The sequence below is a fragment of the Misgurnus anguillicaudatus genome, chromosome 11, assembly GCF_027580225.2.
Source record: "Misgurnus anguillicaudatus chromosome 11, ASM2758022v2, whole genome shotgun sequence".
NCBI lineage: Eukaryota > Metazoa > Chordata > Actinopteri > Cypriniformes > Cobitidae > Misgurnus > Misgurnus anguillicaudatus.
In genome coordinates, this window is record NC_073347.2 from 23,057,544 (window position 1) to 23,079,961 (window position 22,418).

At 36.6% G+C, this 22,418-nt stretch overlaps 1 protein-coding gene and 1 long non-coding RNA gene across 7 annotated transcripts in view; one reads left to right on the plus strand and one right to left on the minus strand.

The window, feature by feature from the left end:
• Window positions 1-1,402: 1,402 nt before the first annotated feature.
• The window catches only part of LOC129415585 (uncharacterized), a 129,386-nt gene continuing 108,370 nt past the window's right edge, over window positions 1,403-22,418 (minus strand). For all 3 annotated transcript variants that reach the window (XR_012372167.1, XR_012372166.1, XR_012372168.1), the window contains 5 exons: window positions 7,462-7,611; window positions 5,715-5,808; window positions 2,583-2,697; window positions 2,216-2,290; window positions 1,403-1,971 (listed from right to left, as the gene is read on the minus strand). This is a non-coding gene — a long non-coding RNA (uncharacterized lncRNA). The remainder of the gene's footprint in view (window positions 1,972-2,215; window positions 2,291-2,582; window positions 2,698-5,714; window positions 5,809-7,461; window positions 7,612-22,418) is intronic.
• The window catches only part of pax2a (paired box 2a), a 30,648-nt gene continuing 27,541 nt past the window's right edge, over window positions 19,312-22,418 (plus strand). For 2 of the 4 annotated variants that reach the window (XM_073873336.1, XM_073873340.1), the window contains exon 1: window positions 19,314-19,618. In XM_073873336.1, coding sequence (XP_073729437.1) covers window positions 19,594-19,618 — 25 coding nt within the window. In that variant the 5' untranslated portion in view covers window positions 19,314-19,593. Of the gene's footprint in view, window positions 19,619-22,418 lie in introns of all 4 variants that reach the window. The other 2 variants (XM_073873334.1, XM_073873347.1) reach the window with 2 other exon arrangements.

Below are 22,418 nucleotides of genomic sequence, written 5' to 3' on the forward strand. Positions count from 1 at the left end.
ATATCTCAAAATAAAAGGCATGCGTAAGCCTTGAAGCACATGCATTCAAATGCACAACATTAGATTCTCAAAAATAACACCAATAGTAGGGGTGAGGGGGTTATATTATCATGCATTATATAGAATTTTAAGAAGTACTGTAGTACTTAAAAAAATCAAGGGGTGACTTTTAAAAATATATTTTTTTTTTATACCATTGAGCTATATATTCTTTTATATAGGTGGGTGTTTTTCATTTCAATTCTTGCTTTGTTTGCTTGTACATTTTTACTCTGTAGCAAGCAACAACAGCACAGCTAATATCTAAAAATTAAATGTCAGTCACTACAAAACTTGTTAGACTTTCAGATGAGAGATAATGTTAGGAAGTTTTTAAAATCTAGTTATTGTTTGTCTCTTGGGCATTAAACACAAATTTGGTAAGATCATGACTATGGAGCTCACAGCAGGCTGCCCCATAATATCTAATGGGTCATCAAAGGGAATTGTTGGTGGAGAGCGACCATTTACTCAAATAGTTATGGAAAACCCCATGAGGTGTCACATGACTCATTACCGCCAAGCTCTTTGCTTAGTTATCAGACTCATATGGCTATTAGAAAGGCAGGTTAAAATAGACAGGCATTTGGCACTCTTCTTATTCTATTAAAAAGCTCAAGCTAATGCTGATTGTAATGAACTGGTGTAATGCACATGATCATAACCATAAAATATACTGCCAGCGTAGCTATAAATACAAAGACCTTATTATCTGCAAGTAAATTGCTGCCTCTATATTCTTTGCAATTATGATTTATGACCGCCAAGCGGAATCGTGGCAACGCAGATTACGACATAAATACGGGGGGAGAAAAGAATCACGCTAAAACAGAAAAATTCGGAATTGGCTCGGTGGTCTCTGATTGACCTGCCTGTTTATCTGAGGGAATAACGAGGCTTGACTGGTGCTCAGTGAGGGTCCTGAGAGCTCACACTAAATACAAATCACAAGCAGAAATTCTCCTGTACTTCAGGCCTGTTTCATTAGCACTCTAGCATGAGCCCATGCCAGATTAACCAGGTGAGAGTTACAAAATAAAGCATCGTGAGCATCTAATTCACACACAAGGCCCCGTGAAACTTTCAGATCGGGCATGCAGTGCATGCAAGTCATGCATAACCGCTAGATTTAAAGCAAATAAAGTCATTTTATAATAATATGTGTGACTATGCTGGCAATCAATCATGATGGGGAGTTTACACTGACTTGATGTTGAATTGAGCCGTTGACCCTAATCAGTCAGCGTGGCAAATATTTGGAATTACAGCGATGAATTTTTTATAAACTCAGTTGCAAAGGAGGGAAATATATTCTTGCTATGCATGAGGTTGAACTTCGCCGATGTGAACTGACCTGCCAAATTTAGTGTGGGTGTGCTGTCTGAAGATTGGACAGGGTAGGCTCTCAGTCATAATCCAGGAGCAATTTTCATGTGTTGTTCCTCAGTATGTGGAACAAACCCTATTTTGACCAAAAACAATTGCAGGTGACCGCTGCCCACTCCTAAAACCAGCAGAGGTTGTTCTGTGATACCAGATAAGATGGACGCCTACCAGTTCTAACAATTCAATGCAAGTTTATTTGTAGTTTATTAAAGCTGAAAAGAAAAAAAATGGATTGCATAGTAATTTCTCAAATTTACTTACTAAATAAATGCATAAAATACCTAATCATCTATTTTAAAAAGGGTTTAAAAATGCATGCCTGTACATTGACCATAACAGTCTTCTTCTTCATAAGACAATGCACCCCCCAAGCTATTACACCTGCCCTTTACAAGCCCGATGCCTGTGGCCTGAGTGCTCAGACAAGCTGGAGAGATGAATGGAACATCCACCATTTGGTCCTCATTACATTTGGCCACAGAAAATGGATTTTGATTTTTGTCACAGCTGCTAACCTCCTTGGGCCCATTCAGGAAGACTTGAAACCTGGTTTATGACAGGAGACACAAATCAGACTTATGGACATAATCTAAATAAGACAGTAAAATATGTAACATCCAACAACTAAACTGAGTGTTTAGGAAACTTAGTGTTCAATCATATTTAGTTATAAGTATCATCATACAAAAAAAGATGTTTGTACAAGTTTTATTAAAAAGCAAATATGTCATATTTTCTTTCTCTCTACACACACACACACACAAAACAGCAACAACAGTGCACTGCTTACATGCAACTCGCATCGATTCGGCTCCCGGGGGCCCAAACCAATTTCTCTTGTTTTCAACCCGTCTCCTGCCTGAACCTGCAACAGCCATCAGACCCATTAATCCTTCCACCCAAGATGACTATGACTGATTTGGCCGCCAAACAATCAATTTGTATCTCTCTCACTCTTTCACTCATGCCTTCTCTTTTGCGGATGTAAAGAATATCATGAAAAAGTGTCAAGTGTAACAATTTCCCAACAGTGAAGTAATAGAGTAATACGACAATCAGCGTTTGACCTTGGGAGACAACTAATTCATCTGCCCATCCGTCTTAATTATTTCACTTTTCAAAGAGAAACTACATAAGTCATTCAAACCTCTCCTCACCCGTGTTGATTTTGCTTCTATTGTTTTGTGTTATGTAGGACGGACCCAAGAGAGACCTTTGATGGACACCAGGTATATCTAAGCATGGAAGATCCAGAATGTATCACAACAAAACCTGAAACACATCACGGACACATCTCATCATTCAACAACAACAAAAAACATTCTTGTTGGTTTTGCTGTAAACATACAACGTAAGTTTGTTTTCCTAACACGCTGTATTGAGACCCTCAATGGCTACTATAACAGATTATCATGCTCATCTTGTGAAGACGAACATGAGGCCAGAACCCCCCTCTGAATGGTGAGGAGCAGAAGGTAGGGTCGGCCATGTCTGGGAAAAGCTGCAGAGGAACATTTGTCAGGAGACAGTGACAAAAAGAGGGTGGAGGGTGGGGAGGCAAAGCTCCACACTATTCAGAGACAATTTGTAAGCACGGCTGTTGAAGTCAGGCCAGAGACTGGAGAACAGCTGGAGCCCCACCATGATTGATAAACGTGGGCCCCAAGAACTTCATTTCGATGTGAATGAAGACAAAAGCCCGACAATGTTCAGCGAGTGTGTAATGTTAGCGTCATTAAGTGTCAGCTCTGGACATGCCCTGGCTCTCAGATGGGCGACTGAGAGATGCCATGAGGGAGGTCAAGACCCATGCTAATTACCATTTTAGAATAAACCACTCTTTTGTAGATCGGCAATTATTGATTTACCTCTGTGTATTGCGATAGTATTTGTTGTGCATTTTAAAATGCACATATGAAGAGATTGCAGTAATATTTCCATAATAATATTTCATTAATTTGGATATTGCCCAGAAGTAATGTTTTAAATGAGGTTAATTTGTTTCTCTGGTGATGCCTGTAGTCAGGATTGGCAATATAGGTTTATGGTTGAGGTTCTGTCTGTAAGAACTAACTGATTTATTGAATAAATATATTAAAACAGTTGTATAGCATTATTTCAAATGTTGAGCATAACCATAACACCATTAAGGCACACTTGATTTAATTTACTCTTACAGTAATCTTATATCTTGTTCACATATGAAGAGTTTGGTTCCGAAACGCGATAAACATCATTTAAAAAAAAGTTACCACGAAAATCAGTATTGTATCTGGTCAGTATTAAAAAGGAAGTTCTTAATTTTACGCAAAGTCTGATTATTCTAGCCGTGTTATTCTGTCATTTTTTTCTCCCTTTTTTCCCAAAACGCAATAAACTCCTCCTTCTCTGCAGAATGCAATACATTCGCTCAACAAATTACAGCGCACCACTCCACACATTGTAAACAATGATGGTGGCGCTTTGCGTGCACAGATTCCTAGTTTTCCTCATCAACAAACAAACAAAAACAAAATAGTAATTTTGATGGCATTGATAAACCTGTGGTGGTTTTCTGTGGCAGGGAAGAAACGTAAGTCATCAAAATCTAATAATTTATGCAAGATGCACTCGGGCAAAGGAAAAATGCCGGCGGTTGCTGCTTCTCACACGATACCATCAAGCCTTTGTCATGCTAACACATTGACCCCAGAGGATCTTATAAAAAACTTTCCATTATTTTACGCGAAGTCAAAGAATTTTTGTTTTTTATCAGTGTATACCACTAGTTAACTAAATGAATATAACATGCAAAGATGAATGCCCATTTACATATTGATTCAATAGATTTTTAGCATTTTGAAAAAAAATTGTCATGGATTTATTGCATTTTGCTGAAAAACTAATCATTTTTTTATAATAAATCTTTGAAAATCAAATTATGGATTTGAATGTTTAATGTTATTATAACCTAAAGATGCTATGTGAAAGTTTGTAACAAAAAATATTGGTTTTCATCTTGTCACTTTCTTGGTATAGAAAACACATTTTTACTGAAATTAGTCAAAATTGATATATTGCGTTTTGGAACCAAACTCTTCATATATTGTTCCTAAACTGGGGTCCACAAACTTTATTAATTAAAGACTAAATAAAAATTCAGATGAAGTTTGTGTATTTCTCATAAAATATAGTGTCCATCCTATGAACTGTGTAGAAACCAGCCTGCTCTGCATGGGAATTCGTACGTATTTTACGATTTGACTAATTTGTATGAATTTGTGCGATGTGAATATCATCATATAATTATACGTATGAATAACAATATTGAAATCCCACCCCAATGTCACAGGGGCAAAAAAGCATATTAAATGTAAGTATTAAATGTGGTTGTACAAATTAATATGAATTAGCCACCTTGCAAAATATGTACGAATTATCATGAGATTTCATTTGTACAAACAGCACAATTCCAGTGATAATATAAATTCCATAATCCACCAAGACTTCCTTAAAAAATGCTCCCTGAACTTTGGTCACAGTCGATCTATGAAGATCCAGCCTGATCTGCACAGGAATTTGTACGTATTTTATGATTTGGCTAATTTGTATGAATTCATTCAACGTACACAAACTCACAATTATCATCAAAAACAATAACAAAACACCAGCCCTAACCCCAACCTCACATGGGCAAAAGTACAAAACATACGATTTTAGTGTGGTTGTGCGAATTAATACAAATAGTCATGTCATAAAATAAGTACGAATTGCCATGAGATTGAGTTGGCACTATTGTGCTGTTTGTACCAAGGTAAATCTCATTATCCAGCTTGACTTCCTTAAAATGCTCAAAGTCAATCTATGAAAATTGGTTTGTGTGCGGAGTATCATGCACTCAAATCATGCTTTGAAAACATTGCCTATTATGATGATGTACAATAAATACCTTTGTGAAAGTGAGATTTCTGACTAGACTAAAGAGTAAACACTCTCCACCAATAGTTGTCACTTCACACAGACCCTTCTCATTAATAAGCAAGACTTTCATTAATTTTTTTTATACTTTTTGTGAAATAACTTTATTTGACTATATTGCTATATCGAGTAAAAACTTTTTGGGTTGGTTTTAATATTAAAATATTACATATAATTTTGTACAAGATATGCCATACTAATATAGAGGGGTGGAAAGGATGTTTACTTTTTAGAGGGTTTTGTAAAAGGTTTTGGAAACCTGGGAAACTTAGGATTGTGGTTTACAGAATCAAAGCAGGAAAATACTAATACATATCACCGGATATTTTCACCTTGAGCTGGTGTTCCACTCCATTTGGTTCAATGATGTATGTCATGATCATCACCATCAGTGTTTGCCTCTTCATTTGTTTACTGTAGAGCTGTCTGAAAGATGCATTGATTAAAACATATACTGTAGCAGCTGACAAAGATTCAAACAAAGCATTTAGCTTATTGCCCTACTGAAAAATCCAGCTAAGACCATAAGCTGGTAAACTGGTTTAGCTGGTCTCCCAGCTTGGTTTTTAGCTGGTATCGCTGGTGTAGCAAGCTGACCTAGCTGTGTTTTGGTCACATTTTAAGCTGGTCTAGCTGGACTTAACTGGTCAGGCTGACTCACCAGCTTGACCAGCTTTGCCAGGCTAGAAGGACCAGCTTAGACCAACTACTGCCACCTTAAACCAGCTACTAGCTTATGCTGGTCTTTGCTGGATTTTTCAGTAGGGTGGATGAATTTTCTCACTGTTTTTTAAACAGTAAAGTCAGGATAAGCACAAAAAAAATTTTCCGGACATAGTTTGGATTAATCCAGGACTAGGCCTTGGTTATATTAGAACATTTTACCGCTATGTCAGGAGAATTCGTACATATTTTACGAGTTGGCTAACTCGTATGAATTCATATGACCACATTCATAAGTTTTTGTACAATTTGCCTTGACCCCCGTGACGTTGGGGTTAGGTAGGGTTGGGTTTCGATGTTGTTTTGCTTGAGAATCGTATGTTTTTGCACAATTAACTTCGTATGAATTAATACGAATTAGTCAACGCGAAAAATATGTACAAATTCTTGTGAGATCAGGTTGAACATTTAAGTAGTTTTTTACAAACAAACCTTACAAGGAACAATACTGGTGTGCATTTTGACACAAAGCAACAGCACTTTTATGTTAAGATATGTCAATGCAAGGTGTTTATATTTTATATAAACCAAAATATAAGATAAAAGATATGTAATGTTACATTCTTTACATGCACATTGCAACTGCAAGACATTTGCACATTTTGCACTTTCTGAAAGTTTGTTATTTTATTAAATAAAACTTTTAGACTCTTCTCTAAATTGTTTGGCCTAATTATGGTCTGACAGTTATGATATAAGTTTAGTAATATATATTTGATTTATGTCAACCGTCTTAGCGGTAGTTTCCCTAACCACTTTATTTGAAAAAAATCCTAGCTCACAAAAACCCAATGCAATATTTGGCAAACACACAGATGCTTTTTCCTCACTAAGTCAGAAAAGCAGAACAAAGCAGATACATCTATTCCTGACCTATTAAATGGCTGGGTACTCTTATGGACTTGCAAAGCAAATTGAAAAGTTTTTCTGTCACTGCGTAAAATATAGATGAGCCTGCAGTTCATAAAAATCGCCTATTGTTCTGTTTTAATCCTAAAATTCAATTGGAGACATCTTTATGGCGACAAAGTGCGTCCCTGGGTCATCCATTCAGCAGCACTATAGGCCAAATTTCAACTGCCATGGCTCACGATGAATGAGTGAATATTGATGAACATCTACAGGGGCAATCTTTTTTCTCCTCTTTTGGTGGGGCGAGGGAGGAGAGAAGCGTCTCTGCGGTCTCGGGGGAGGAGTGCACCTCTCTCAATATTCAGAATATTCTGGTTGAAGTTCAGAGAGAGATATCAATCTCACTTTGAAGCGCCAGGCCTTCATTTGTTTGTGAGAGATGTGAGGTGTTCTCCAGATGACTGTGCCAATTCTTCAAAAGCCACTTACAGTAGAGACACTCACTGTAGCGTTTGCTTTTGTTGCCCAGGCTCAGATGACTCTCAAACTCAATAGTGAAGCCTTGATTGAACCAGTGCACCCAATTCACCTGTGCGTTAAGGGGAATGCACAACTTTTGGTATGACAAAGTGATGTTGAATTCAAAGGAATTGCCTGAAAAAAAAAGAGAGTGGAACACGAGACTTAAAATCAAGCAAATAGCTAGAAGTAAAAAAATTTTTTTTGTTAATTATTAATTTATTCACTAAAATAAGAAAATTTTACATTATTTGATCTTTGCACACTGTGCATTTGTCTTAATTTGCATTTGTTATATTTCGATCTAATATAGCCATAAAAATACTTTTTGTTGGTGTATAGCATTATGTTATTAGGTTGATAGTAGTGAATAATATTTTGAAACCTGCAATTTAGTTGTCACGTGAAGCAAAATGTGTTAAGCATAGAACTAAACATTTTCTCAATTGTTCCCCTATTTAAAGCTGCAATCCATAATTTTTCATAAAATAAATACAAAATATATAATATTAAGGAAGCACATAAACATTCAAACTGTCTCTTTACCTTTAAAGAAAGATATACGACTGGATTTATTCTTTAAATATGAGATTCTGAACTGTCAGTTGTTTATCAACAAAAATTAAAGAGCACCTATTGTCCGATTCACGATTTTAGATTTCCTTTGGTGTGTAAGTGTATATTTGTACATGTTAACGATATGCAAAAGTACAACCCCCAAAGTAAATGATTATGCGAGTTATTGTCTCCAACATAAATCTCTTTTCCTGGACTACAACAAACACACGGATTGTAGGCAAGAGTTTACTTCCTGGATTGGTGATGTAGACAAGACCGACATATCATAATGCCTCCCGCTTCGGACTTACAGTCTGTAAGTTACCTTCTGTTTACAACCGAATCTTTCAAACATGGTAAGGAGCGTCACATTTCCGGCTGACGTCAGAGGTATTCAGGCCAATCACAACAAACAGATTAGCTGGCCAATCAGGGACACAGAGCTTTTCAAATATGTGCATTTCAGGAAGAGAGTGAAATCTGGAGCTACAAAAATGTACGGTATGTTGACACTAATACGTTTTTTTAACCATAAACCTCGCGAACACATTGTATTATACCAAATACACAAAATAGCATTGTTTTTAGCAATGAAATAGGTGCTCTTTAATGTAGGAAGTACCTGCAATATTATGTTTCAAACAGAGATGGCGATAGAGAGGCAAAAGTTACAGTCTGCAGCTTTAAAAAAAATTCACAGAAACAATGCAATACACATTTTTGGCTATAATAAAACAGTGAGAATAAATGTTGCTGAAAGCCATTTTGAGAAGAATATACAAATAATTCCCACTATTCTGTTATTATTTTGTTTTATCTTAGATTTTAATGGCATAAAAAGTTGATATGCTAAACAGCAATTTCAAATAGCTGTAAACATATTTCATTTCAGTAAGTGTCCAAACAACTGTCATGATTTTACAAGCATAATAATTACACGTGGCAAGATATAAATCAAATAAATCTTTCATTGTGCTCACTTCAGTGGGCTTTGATTTTCACTCGCTTCTGTCTTTACCACAGAAATATACCACCCACCAGCATTTATAAACACATTCTCAAGGCTGTCAATTTGCCTCTATTTTTTGTCACTTTAGAGAGGATTTCATCACCTGGAGGCTCCACTTACCGCAGAGGTGCTGTTATTTTTCTTCTCTTTGTCATCAACACTTGTTTTCAGAGTGGTGGCATGTGTTGTGTGTGTGTGTGCGTGTGGGGATCTTGGTTGTGGTTTTAGCAAAGCAATGGGCCATGCAGGCCTCTCTGCGAGCGTGTTTATAAGGGGAGTCTTCATGGCCACTCAGTTGAGCCTGGTTTACCAACACTATTGATTGCAGGTGATGTTCTGGACAGAGTCCATCTGACCCCATAGGGGACTTAAATACATCATTGTCCTGAAGGAGGACCTCAGGAGACCTCCTGACCATATCTGAACACACACACACACAACCACTTTGTCTCTGTTGAGAAAATAAAGTCATCAGCACAGAAAGAATTAATAGATTTTCATGTCTTTTATGTAAAAAAAAACCCCTAGTTGTATTGTAAGAGCTTTAATTTGGGACATGCCACAATAGATAAAACATTGGGATCGTTAAGATGGAGAAAATGGAAAAACATACCTTATGGGATCTTACCTTTTAGATATGCATTATCGTAACACCATTCAGCTCTTCTCTTTTGATTCCCTCGAATACTAATTAGATTTCTTAATATGCAATCATGTTAACATTCAGGCTAATTTGCGTACCATGCATCTTTGTTTTCAAACACACCTTTGAGCAATTGATGGAAATCCAATGAGACGTAGGCTTACCTGCCATGAAACAACCACAACTAGCGTCGACGCAAGGCAGGGACAGGGGGAAGTACGTTTTAAATTAATTACCATCAGGCCCCATGTAACTGTTCACTTTTGTAAACAAACATTCTAATATGCAGTAATTAATTAAATCTGCCAGTCTTTCCCTCTCTTCTCATTGATCTTTCTTGGTTTTAGCTTTCACATCTACTCAAGGTATTTTTCTTTGGTTATCCAATGCAGGTGAGATTTTTATTTTAAAACACTACTTATCCATTTTTTATTCATATTTTCTTCCACATTTAAAAAGAATAAAGTAAACTCATTAAAACTATAAAATAAGGTGGTCATGCGGCACGAAGCGGAGTGCCGTTACATCGTGGGTGTGCATTATTTTCGAATAATTCAAAGGACCGGATTTAATTATTCCGCTTATATCACGGTTACCAAAAATATTGCTCTGGTGCCTATTTTTAAGTCATTTTAAAGGTTAGGTGTGCAGTTATTGAAAAATAATCAACATCAACCCATGGAACATTTCTCAACCAATCAGAATAAAGCATTCAACAGCCCCATGGTATAACAAAAATTAACTATATAAGTTATGTTGTTACGGGGTTTTTGTTTTTTTTCTCCTAGGGGGTTTTTTACCCCGGGGAGGTAGCCTGCTTGGGCTTAACTTAGCTTCTTCTTCTAGACATTACATTAGTAATATGCTCGCTCATAATGTCGCGTCATAGCCGCAGCAAATTTGACTGCTTATGCTATTGTGTATTATGTTATGCTATCTGTCGTTTTTCTGTGCTTTTACTGCTTCTATTAATGTAAAGATGCTTTGAAACAATTGAGTATTGTGAAAAGCGCTATATAAATAAAATTGAATTGAATTGAATTGAATTGAATGTTGTGACTAAAAACAACTGTTGTATTCTACATATTTAAAGTAGTCACCATTTGCCCATAATTTTAAAAATTGTACTCTCACTCTCAATGCTGGGTTATTTTCAACCCTGTGTTTGGTCAAAAAGTGACGAATCCAGCCATTGGGTTAAATGAACTCAGAAAATGTTTATATTTGGCTCAACAATGGGTTAAACAACCCAACTGGTTGGCTGCATCCCTTTTGACCCAGTGATGGGTTGAAAATAACCCAAAAGTTTTTAGAGTGTGGCATTTTATCAAGCAGCTTCATGGAGATGCATTTTAAAATGTATTAAAGGAATCTCCATCTATTCTTGGCTCGTATTGGCTGCTTTTTCTTCCGTATAGTCCCAATCACCCATTTTTAAAAATTATTTTTTTAAATATAATTTTAGTTTCCTAATGAAAGAAATCAATATGCTGGCGCAATTACTTTTGGTCTTTACACTCTAAAAAAAATGTTGGGTGCTTTTAACCCATACGTGAGTCAAATATGGTCATAGTTAGGTCAAGTCCAGGACAAATGCTGGGTTTTTTCAACCCATAGTTGGGTAACAAAAACCCAACACAGGGTTCAATTTAACCCAACCATTGGATTTGTCCATATTTGGTTCGAAACAACCAAGGATTTTTTTTAAAGTGAACATTTATTTTTAAACTTAAAAAAAGAACATTTCAGGCAAGTGTTTCTAAACTTTTGAACAATAGCGTAGGTTGCGTTGGGTTATTTTTGACCCATAATTGGTAAATATTGGACAGAACACACCACTGGGTTAAAATTGACCCAATGCTGGGTTGTTTTAACCCAACTGCTGGGTTATTATACCCCATGGCAAAACATCAACCCATCATTGGGTCATTTTTAGCCCAGCACAAGGTCATTTTTAACCCAGCATGTGTTTTGTCCAATATTTACCCATCATGTCCAATATTTAGAGTCTCGACTTTAAACACAGGAAATCCCACAAAATCTCGGGAGACTTCAGAATAAGCATGGCGGACGATATGCAGGAAGACATTTCAATGATAGTGCTTGGAATCATTTTTACAAGCACGTTGTATAAACATTCGTGCTGTTGCCACAAATCAACAAGCTGATCCTCCATCTCTGCTGTCCACTTCAACTTCACTTTGGCCGTTTCTCAATCCGAAGGCTGTAGCCTGCGGAGGTCCCATATGCAGGCTGCATACGTCATGAAACCTGGTTTATTCAAGTTAACTGAGCATTACATTTGCAAGTATATTACAACAATATACGATAAACTAGGAATAATAGTCAATTTTATAACTGTTAATATTCTGAAATAAGACAGTCTTGATGACGTATATGCAGCCTGGAAATGCGACCTATTGATTGAGAAGAGGACTTTGTGCTGCACCGTGACTGCTTCCGTCTTCCCTCATCTCGCTTTCTGATTGGATATGGTTTCGTTTCACGTGATAATCTAAATAGCATGCTCGCGTTTGTCCTCGGGATTCCCCACACACATCAGGATTTCTGATCGTAAATATTCAACATTTTGAATATTTACGATTCGCGATCGGCGCAGCTAAGATGTTCTTCCGACGAGGTTCGGACACATACCTCACACGAAGGGACAATCTGATCAAATAATCTGTAGAACCATTGCGATACTCGGGACATAGCTAGGATTGTTGGAAGGGGGGAAATCGGCCCAAAATCAGCCCGATTATCTTTTGGTGTGTACCCAGCATAAGTCTCCTTCCAAGAACCCTGAAGAATCTAAAGGCAATTTGCAGCTAATAAGTGATAAGCTTCATGAACTTTTTTCAAGAGTGAAAATGCTCTTTATGGCTTTGGAGAGAAGAGCCTGTTGGTTTTGGCTGTAGCTGAGAGCTTAGGGGCCTCCTCTGCTTTTGGCCAAATCACCAGGAGTCCTGGGCAGGCATGACTGCTTCTCATCATGAAGAATAATGTTTGGCCTGGCAGATCATTAGGGATGCTAATTTTTGTTGGCTTTGTGATGTCACTTCTGATATTCTGGCAATCTGGCGGGGATTACCCGACGCGGACGTACAACCTGGTTTGCCAGGTTCCATTCCTTGTTTCAGCCCCAGTCGAAGCTCTAACGCCACCTGCCTGCTAATGAGCGCTGGCGTTGGGGATGCCCATGTGGACCGCGTAGCAGAAAGAACCATACACCACCATCACCTAAAGCTTCATGTGAACGATTGTGGCACACGGCGTGACAGATGTTGCGCAGTGTAGGGACTATTAGAGGGAGATCAAAGGCACAGATACAAACAAACCCCTGTATGATTCACCTCTGGCACTGAATCATCCATTCAGAACAGAAATGATAAGTCTCCTCGGTCCTAGAATGGATAAGATGCTTTGTGCGAATGAAATTAGTTTACAATGTACACATCTTAATTGAGTCTTCCATTTTGTTTCTTGAGAAAATAAAATTAGCTAGAGCATCTATTCATATATTGAATATAAGAGGATATGCCTTCTTTAGTTGGAAAATTAACATCTATTGAAGCATTAGCATTTACTCAATTGGTGTACCACGGTTTTCAAAATGCTCAAAAGGATCTCATGCTTGCTTGTTTATAAGTTGAATTTAAATTAAGACAGTCTTGAGCTAAAGCTGTGACTAGTAGAGAGTGCATATAATTTGCAATATAACACACCACTAGTGTAATTTTGGAGAAGTGCAATGCTTCCCAGGTGAGCTACTTTTGAAGAGTCCATGCAAATCTGAAAAAAGCCAAAAAGTCAATTACACAAGCAGCTCATGCGTGCGCCATTGAAAGCCAGTGATGTTTTATTGAAGAGGTCCTTTAATTCAGCCTCACATGAAATCCAGCGCTGCGCACCTTCTCCAGGAGAACCGGTGTCAGGTGACCTCCCGGTATCCAGAAAACAACTCTCAGGTGGTCTGCCACGCTCCAATAGGCTGCCCATTTACCCCCATACACCCAAATGCATCAAAGGAACCTCTGAGCATATCAAACTAGGCTAGTCTTGGGTCAACTCCACAAAGAACGGATAAGCCTTTAACCATATCCAAAAATAATTTGCAGTATGACGTGTTATTAATTGTGTATCAGGTACTGTCTCTCATTCTCCATTGGGCAGTGCTGACTCATTAAGGCACAGCAAGACTAACAAAACAGTAATTAATTACAATTACAAAAGAATCAGATGTAGTTGGTCTCTTTAGCCATAGAGGGATGGACGGGAAATTAAAATCTGCAGTGAATGGGTCCATATTAGGAGGTGTATTAAAGAGCAGCTAGTGATTTTTAATACACAGCTCTGCATATTTTCGATCGCATAGGTAGATTTATAGATGGTGGTATTTACGGCATGGCATCTTACAGACATTATCTAAAGGATTATCTCTGCACTCGTAGCAAACTATATGGCAAGCTGTTACAGAGGGCAACATGCTGTCGTCGCAAATCAATCTGAAAATAGAAGCATCTGCATCTGGAGATGGGGCTAATGGAGGCATTGCCTTGGGTGTGTGATGGAGACAGCTTATTTTTTCCATGTGATTATCCTAACAGTGCTGCTTATATACAAATGTAAATGGGCTGCTTAGAAGCTCCCCCTCCCTCCATGTTTCTCTCTCTTTCTCTCGCTCTCTTCCATCTGCTAGACAATAGTTTTTAATCTTTAATCCATGAGCAACCACTGAACACCAGTGAATTGCAAATTACAGATGTTTTACTGTCTCAGCTATTTTTTTCTCCCCCGTTTTGCTTTCCAGCTTCCCACTGTCAGTCAGTGTCTCGCACATATCCTGTGCCATCATGGCACCATATGACACTGTCATCATTTGGTAATTAAACCCGTACTGGCTTTAAATATGAAAAGCTGGCAAGGGGAGATGAGTTGATGGGGCTCGCTGTTGTGGAGACCAGATTTCACGAAACCATCCAGATTTTTGCAGGCAGAATTTTTACTTTTTCTCCATAATTTATTTTGTCTTATTACAGCGTTTGGTGGCCTTCACCAGTATACCAAGGCAAAATTTGCTGACCTACCATTTTCTTAACCATCACATCCAGTGGCTTAGCAAGTCCCATATGCAAAAAAAAATTACGGGCCCCCTTAAGCCAAAGCCCCCCCAACTGGTCCGCAGGTCTGTTAACAAAATATACTTTTAATAAGGTAGTCAAATATTTTTACTTTACTTTTTTACTTTAAAGGGTAGATTTAAATAAATAAAAACGAAATGTTTTGGGTAGTTTTTGACTCGTGACTAACTTCTTCGCCTTCTCTTTAAGGCCCCACTTTTATGTTTTTTAATTGTCCATCCTTAATGTTCATGTAGATAGCCGCTATAGTAACCTCTCACACTGTGTTTTCTTTTTTTTCGGTGCAGCGATGCGTCATGTAAAAAAATGATGGCGTAGCAGTCTACGGCAGCCGCAGAGTGCAAAAAAATTATAAACGCAAACAAGAAATGACGGAGAAATTAGACATTACGGAGAAATAAGATATCACTACACATGATATGCATACAAAAATATATTTATTGCGGCCACAAATAAAAATTTAATTTAAATTTTTTTTATTAAAAGCTGGGGCGGGCCCAGGGCTGGGCCCCCTATTGGCCCGGGCCCATTTGCATGTGCATACCCTGCATGCCCAGGCTATGCCACTGATCACATCTTACTTCACGTTATGTCATTTTTGCATAATGCAAAAACGGAACCAAATTGTGACTTTATGTAGCAAGAATAATGTTAACAGTAAAATAGGGCTTTTACAAAAACAACCTGTAAATTTCACATACAGCAGCATGCAGTTTCCAAAACTTTCCTGAGGCGTCATAAATGAGTCAATGACACAATATTGTTCACCCCTTCCAAAAAAATAGGCATGATAAATGATGAGTGCTGAACTCATAGGGTGTGTGAACTCCCCGTGCCCTTCTTTAAAGAGGAAGGGAGGATGAAACTTATTTAAAGCCAAATCTGCCAGAAACTGGGACATATTTAAAAAAGCCTTGCTGAAGGGAAAGAAAGGTGGGTACTGTACTGTACATCCGGAGGGGCTGGGGAGAACAGAAGAGCTGCCCCATTAATCTACCACAGCCTTTGCATTGAGAAACTGTGTGTACTGTTGACCAGTGCAATGGACTATGCAATAAAACCATAATCAGCCACTCCCTGAGTTTTCAATCTGGAATCACATCATCTTCAATCTATGCCCCATCCAAATGGATGATAACAGGAGAGGTCTCGCATCCATTACGGACACTCCAACAAGCTTTATTGCCAATCAAACACGGCCCTGTTCAAAACCCTCCTTTGGCTTCTCCTGTATGCCGGACTTTGCTGTTATATCTGAGTGCTGAGTGTGGGAGAGACGCTCTCTTCTCTGTTATGGCTCGCAATAGATCAAGGTCACTGTTTCTGTGATCATTACACCACTGAAGGTGACAGCCTGCATTTGCAGGGAGATGATCAGAGGCCAGTGTGGGAGCTGAGCGGTCCTGTATTCCTCAGAAGGATAATAGATATGCACTCACACACAGACAAGCCCATTTACAGTGAACCAAAGCATCTCTACAGCACGGGGGAAATCCAAGTCACTCTCCATCAAAGTTACCAAATGCTCATGAGGCGCTGCCTGTGAACATCTTTAAAGTATGAAAAAATAATGTGCTTGGAAATATAATGTACATTTAAATTAAGTAGTTTTGCATGGGATGCATTTTGGAAAAAGAATGAAATGTTAAACCTTTTAACAATATATTTAACAAAAGTCCTATATGCGTTGTTAGGGAATATTAAAATCATGCCATGGGGTGCATTGAGGAGGTCGCTGCTTTCCATATTGCAGTCGTGTTAGTGGAAGCTGTTTCCTGTCTGTTTTAAACAGTGGCAGCTGGTTTGAGAGCACCCTGGGCTGCCTCAGGCTCCAATACGCGCACACACACAAATGGCAAATGAATATTCATTATATAGAAATATTAAAATACATTTATATAAGCAATTTTTTAAAAATAGAATACATATACAAAGAAGACTTAAAACCTATATGCATTACTGGCATTATTGTCCAGGTAAATATTATTCTTTTTTGGGTTCACTTGACGTTTGATATACATTTTTATTATAGGCGTATTATTTTTTCGATTTATTTACAGATAGGAGAATCAATAGAACGTAATAATAATAAAAATTATAGTAAGAGACTATTATATTTTTTAAATAAATATAAAATAATAAAAAATTATATAAAATAAACATGTACCTACGGGGAAACTATATTCAAACAGTACTATTTATTTATTTATTTATTTATGTAGATCAGTTAGGCGTTAAAACATTGCTTCTCACACTAAACGCGTATTCATCTGATTCGACATAAAACCCATAGCTGTGGTTTATTGCAAAACGCCAACTATGCGAGGAGAACAGTCATGCGGCCACAAAGCTTCAGTACATTAAAGTAACAAAATGACACGGAATTATGTTGTGAGCAATATGGTTGAAATGTTCAATGCAGATACATGTATAGCCCCATCACAAATGCACATATAAGTAGAGCGGATGAATGGAAACTTCAGCCAGAGTTTAACAGCGCGAACGATCGGGAAGAAAAAAGACGAAAGGGATGATAAAGTCTACTAACTGGAACATTAACAGACAAGTAACTTGCAAAAATGCCATATTACCATATCCAAAAGAACGACAGAGCGTGGTAAAGCCATAAAATTGTACATTAAATTATTATGGCCTCTACTTCGCCTAGTTAACAAACATTTTGTGCGAATCCACGTTTGTCAGAGTTTAGGGATGTACTGCGTCAGAATTGTGGTTAGTGAAGCCAGAGAGAGGCAAAGAAATCGATTTCATTAAAACATTGGTGGACGCCTTGTTACATGTGCAATGCTCTACATCAGACAAATTTAATTGGCCTGTATGTTAATTAGTGGCAGAGACGTGTAGGCTAACTCTTATAATAATACTATGGTGAAAGGCAACATTTATTACATAACGATATAGCACAACTTTATATTTCTCAAGCTATTTAACATTTAATCCCTCAGAGATACATGATTTTTCGTTGGCCAAAAATACTTCAAAAGACGTTAATGAATTATTTTGTAGTGATTTATGGATTTTAAAGCGTGTAATCAATTCAATATGCATCTTATATTTCCAACTAATAAAACAATTACAAGTAGCCTAATAACTGGTGATGATGCACGAACTGCAATGCTTTCACAAAAACAGGAAACGTTACATTGGTTTAAAATACAACCATCTTCCCAAACAAATGACTGTAGGGTTGTTTCCTTGACAGGGGGGAGCACACCTTTGACTGCTCAACTGAAAACTTTGGCCCTTTTTATGTAGTCTGGTGAGTCGGGTGGGGTTACCGTGCTCCATAAGGTGGATATAGTATCTTCTATAGTAGTTTGCTTAAAATGTAGTAAAATAGGATACTGTTTTGATCTATATTTTAGTAACAAATAACATTTCCAATTCTAACAAATCCATATCAGCAAGTTGTAATTACATTGGCAATAAGCGTTTAGTATACAGGATAGTATAATCTTAGCTTTTTATAAGTAAACTATATCAAACATTTGAATGTTAAAGTTTCTATAATCGAAATAATGCGCGATTTTCTCGGTAAACGTGGTAGGGAATAGGAAACCCCGCATTCACAAACAACTACCGTTTTGTTAAAATTTACATTTAATGTGAATTAAAAAATTCACCTTTTACGGATGTTTATCTACCTTGATTCACAGTTGGTGGCAGCCTGTCAGGAGTGATGTTCGGAGGGAGGGGTTATGGTCGGTGTGTATCTGTGTATGAACATTTGTAAAATGTCAAAAAAAAAAACATAATCAAAGGCCTTAACCTTATGAACTTAACATAATTTGCATACAATGAACTGAGTACACATTTTAAATACGTTAGTCCTACTATTACATTTACCCAGTATTATTACATTTAGAGCATAAAAACAACTGTTAATTAAAGTTATTTAAATTATCCAAACAGATGATAAATTGTTTTACACGTTTATTGATTATTATAGTATATTAATTATATGCATTTTAAATGAATATATAACACATTATTATTTCAATATATGGTAAACATACTAAAAGGTTATGTTTCCTATTCTTTTTTCTTCTTAAAACATTACCTGACGAAAGCCACTAACAAAAAATCAAATCAAAGTCTCTTTATATATAACATGCAGAAGTGTGACCTCAAAATATATTAACAAGAATTCAACTGGCATATTATCCGTTTATTTAGCAAGACCCTCCTACCGAGAACAGGTTCACCTTAAAGTTCAGCCAATGAGCATCACGAACCTGTTATCACAATTATTCACGCAGCCCTTAGGCGAACTTTCTGACCCAAACTTCATAGTTAACGAGTTAACGATCAAAACAGTATTACACAAGCTGAAGGGTGCACACATAAGCATATAGATGTTTTCAAAAATCATGAATATTCATCAATACAAGTCCTACCTTTGAGTATCCCAAATGCAAAAGCCTGCTCGCGGATCTTAGCATATCTCCATACTCTTCCTCTTTAAACTTAAAGCAGTAGTTTTATTCTTTCTTTTTATACAACACCTGCAACGCTTTATTTGCTTTGATTGCTATTTTCCATCCTTTATCAATCTAGTTCACTGAAGCAGGGGTTGCTCTCCTTTTTTGTTGTCGTATAAACCGTTTAGTTTTGGATGATCGGTCAAAGGTTGTGAAAAGCAGCGGGGAGAGGCAGGACGCCCAGCCGAGGAGGGAACGCAGGAGGCCGGACAGATCTAGTGGGCTGCATCGACGAAACGGACCATTAGACAGGGGAAAGCCATGGCTCACAGCTCTGGTCGATCAGGTAAGCGCAGAGCTCTCTTTTTCGTCTCAGTGTTTATTTTCTAGCTGTAGGGGTGAGTCGCCGTCAGCTCAGGTAAGAAGAACGTACAGTATAGGTTTACTTTACAAAAACAAACTACTTGACCATCGACTGACCTTTATTGACCGCCTATAATGTAGCGAACGCTGTCTGCTTTTATTGTACTGTAATTTAAGTGGTGGAAAGTCTGACATTGTCATTCTGTAAATGTAAAATGCCATCTGATTCGCGCTGGGATTTTATTATTCTGCGATGTTATTAGCAGGGCCCATGTGTTGACATAGTAAGTGCTTACTGTAATCCATATCAGTGCTACAGCGGGATCTCCCAAAGCATCATTAAAGAAATTATTAATGTTTATAAAACATATACGCCTGTTTGCAATCGCATGCAATGTTTATGCACTGATACGGAATATTACTGTTTTTCAACATTACTAGCATTGATATTATGATAAAGATTATTATTGTTGCTGTTTCTGTCGTTCGGATAATTGAAGACATAGATCATATGCTAATTCACCTTTCTATTTTTGGTGTAAATGAGAAGATCAATAAAAACAGTTGTAATAATGTAATTAATTATGGTAAAATTAAAAGCAAGTACAAAATCAATCTCTGATGCTGTAGACAAAACTCAATTGATGGTCCATCTGTTCACACTATAGACAACATGAATGGGTAATCTAAAGACACAGCTGATATCATGAATGTGGCGTTGTGTTGTTTTGGTTAGAGTGATACATTTTTGGACAACTTAAAATGAAATGCTGGTTCTCAAAATGTTATTATTATATAAAATATAATTTAATTTAGTATAAGACTATATTATCGTGTGTAATTTTGTTATTAGGCAATTTTACACTATTGAATAGTTTTAAAATGTTAAGCATATAACAGCCGTAATAATATCATTACTAATAATAGCAGTAATTTATTATCTAATATTTATTATTATTGTTATTGCTATTATTAATGAAATTTATTATTTGCAAATTCAGCTTTAATTCAATTTTTATGCAAAGCCTTGAAATTGTAAACTTTTCTTTTTCGTTCCCCAAGGAAAACACAGTTGGGCACATGTATTTAATTATTTATTTATTTTCTGTAGCTGTATACATAAATACCTCTTATAACAATTTTAAACAATCAGGTTACTAAAAAATCACAAGCTTGTCATTATAATTGTCATATTTTTTGAAATTTTGTCATAAAATTTCATTGTGGTTTAGTCTTGCTGTAAGGATACTTACGCTTAGCTTTAGCTTTTAAACTGAGGTGGACACTAGGTTAGTTGAGTGGCAAGTATCGATTGGTGACGCTGACAATATTACAGTGACTGAGAAGAACCCATAGGCTTTCGAAAAACGGAACGGGATTATTTTCTGCGATTTCATTGGAAGTTCATTGCTGTTTACGTTGATTTAAAAACTTCTGTGGCACATACCAGAGACTGTCAAAAAGAAGCACTAAGGAGCATTTCACTCTCTCTTAATTTTTTTTCTCAGTAAACTTTCTGTTAATTAGAATTTGATCTTAAGGAACGTGTAAAATGTTAAAAAGCAGCCTTAAAATGAGTTTTCAGTTAAAACAAATACAAAAGCAGCCATAAAAAGATTTTTTTAGTTATCAGTTTAATCAAAAAGAGCATGATTTGTATAACTATTTTCTCTTTGTCCAGCAGCTGGGACAGAAATATTTTCCCATAGAAAATATTTATAACAACCCTTTAAAATAATTAAATATTAAATAAATATATAAATATTAAATATAATGATACTTTCTATATACAAAGTCACAGTTTAGTATTCAAAGGCCACTATGATCAGTTGCAATTAGTTTTCCTATCATTTAACAGGAAGTAACTAATATACTAAAAGGGTGTAAAAGCAAAAACCTGGGGTCTTGCGGGGAAATAAAAGCAGCTTTAAGGGAAATGTGTAGTCAAGTGTGAAATTACAGCCCATGGTGTTACATATTGTACCAGAAGCTCCCTCCAAAAATACTAACAAAAAGAAGAAGCGTCCTCAAATTTGGCCGGGAGGCATAACATAACATGGCCTCCTGTTCTTTTAGCCGAACCCACAACGGTCACAGTGCGAATATTTTATAAATCTAAGTGCCTTTCTCAGTGAACAATACCAGTTAGTAAATGCATTGTTTTTAAACACAGTATTTAGGCTGTTGATGTTTAGTTCTCTGTGCACTTTCCATTTAAATTTTTAAAGTATCACAGTAAAACAACAATAATAAATGGCAAGACGACGAAAGATATTTATAACAAAAATGTATAATTATTAACATGTTTGTTAACATGTTACCATCTACAGAAATGGAGAAGTGCAAAACGATTGCATTGGAGTCTTGTCGGTTTAAAAGCATTTATAAATAAAATAAAGACAAGATGCGACTTTTATATGACTTTATCAGCTGCCTCTTCTGTATTAATAAAAATCATGCTAATAGACACCATGTAAGGATTAAAAATCAAATAAAAATTTTCTGAAACAAAATGTTCTTAAAAATAATATATAAACAATTTAGCCTTAAAATAATATTTTTCTCTTAAGTGACAAATTTATTCGATAAAATTATAAAACGCCTTATAAGACTGATTAAATGTTTATACATAAAAACTAGAGACATATTCATCTAATCGTCGTTATTATACTAAATATTAAAATATGTAAAGCCTGGTAAAGCCGTAATAAACTATCCGATCAATAAACAAACGGATACATTCATAGACAACTATGTATCTCAGTTATAGCCTGCTAAACATT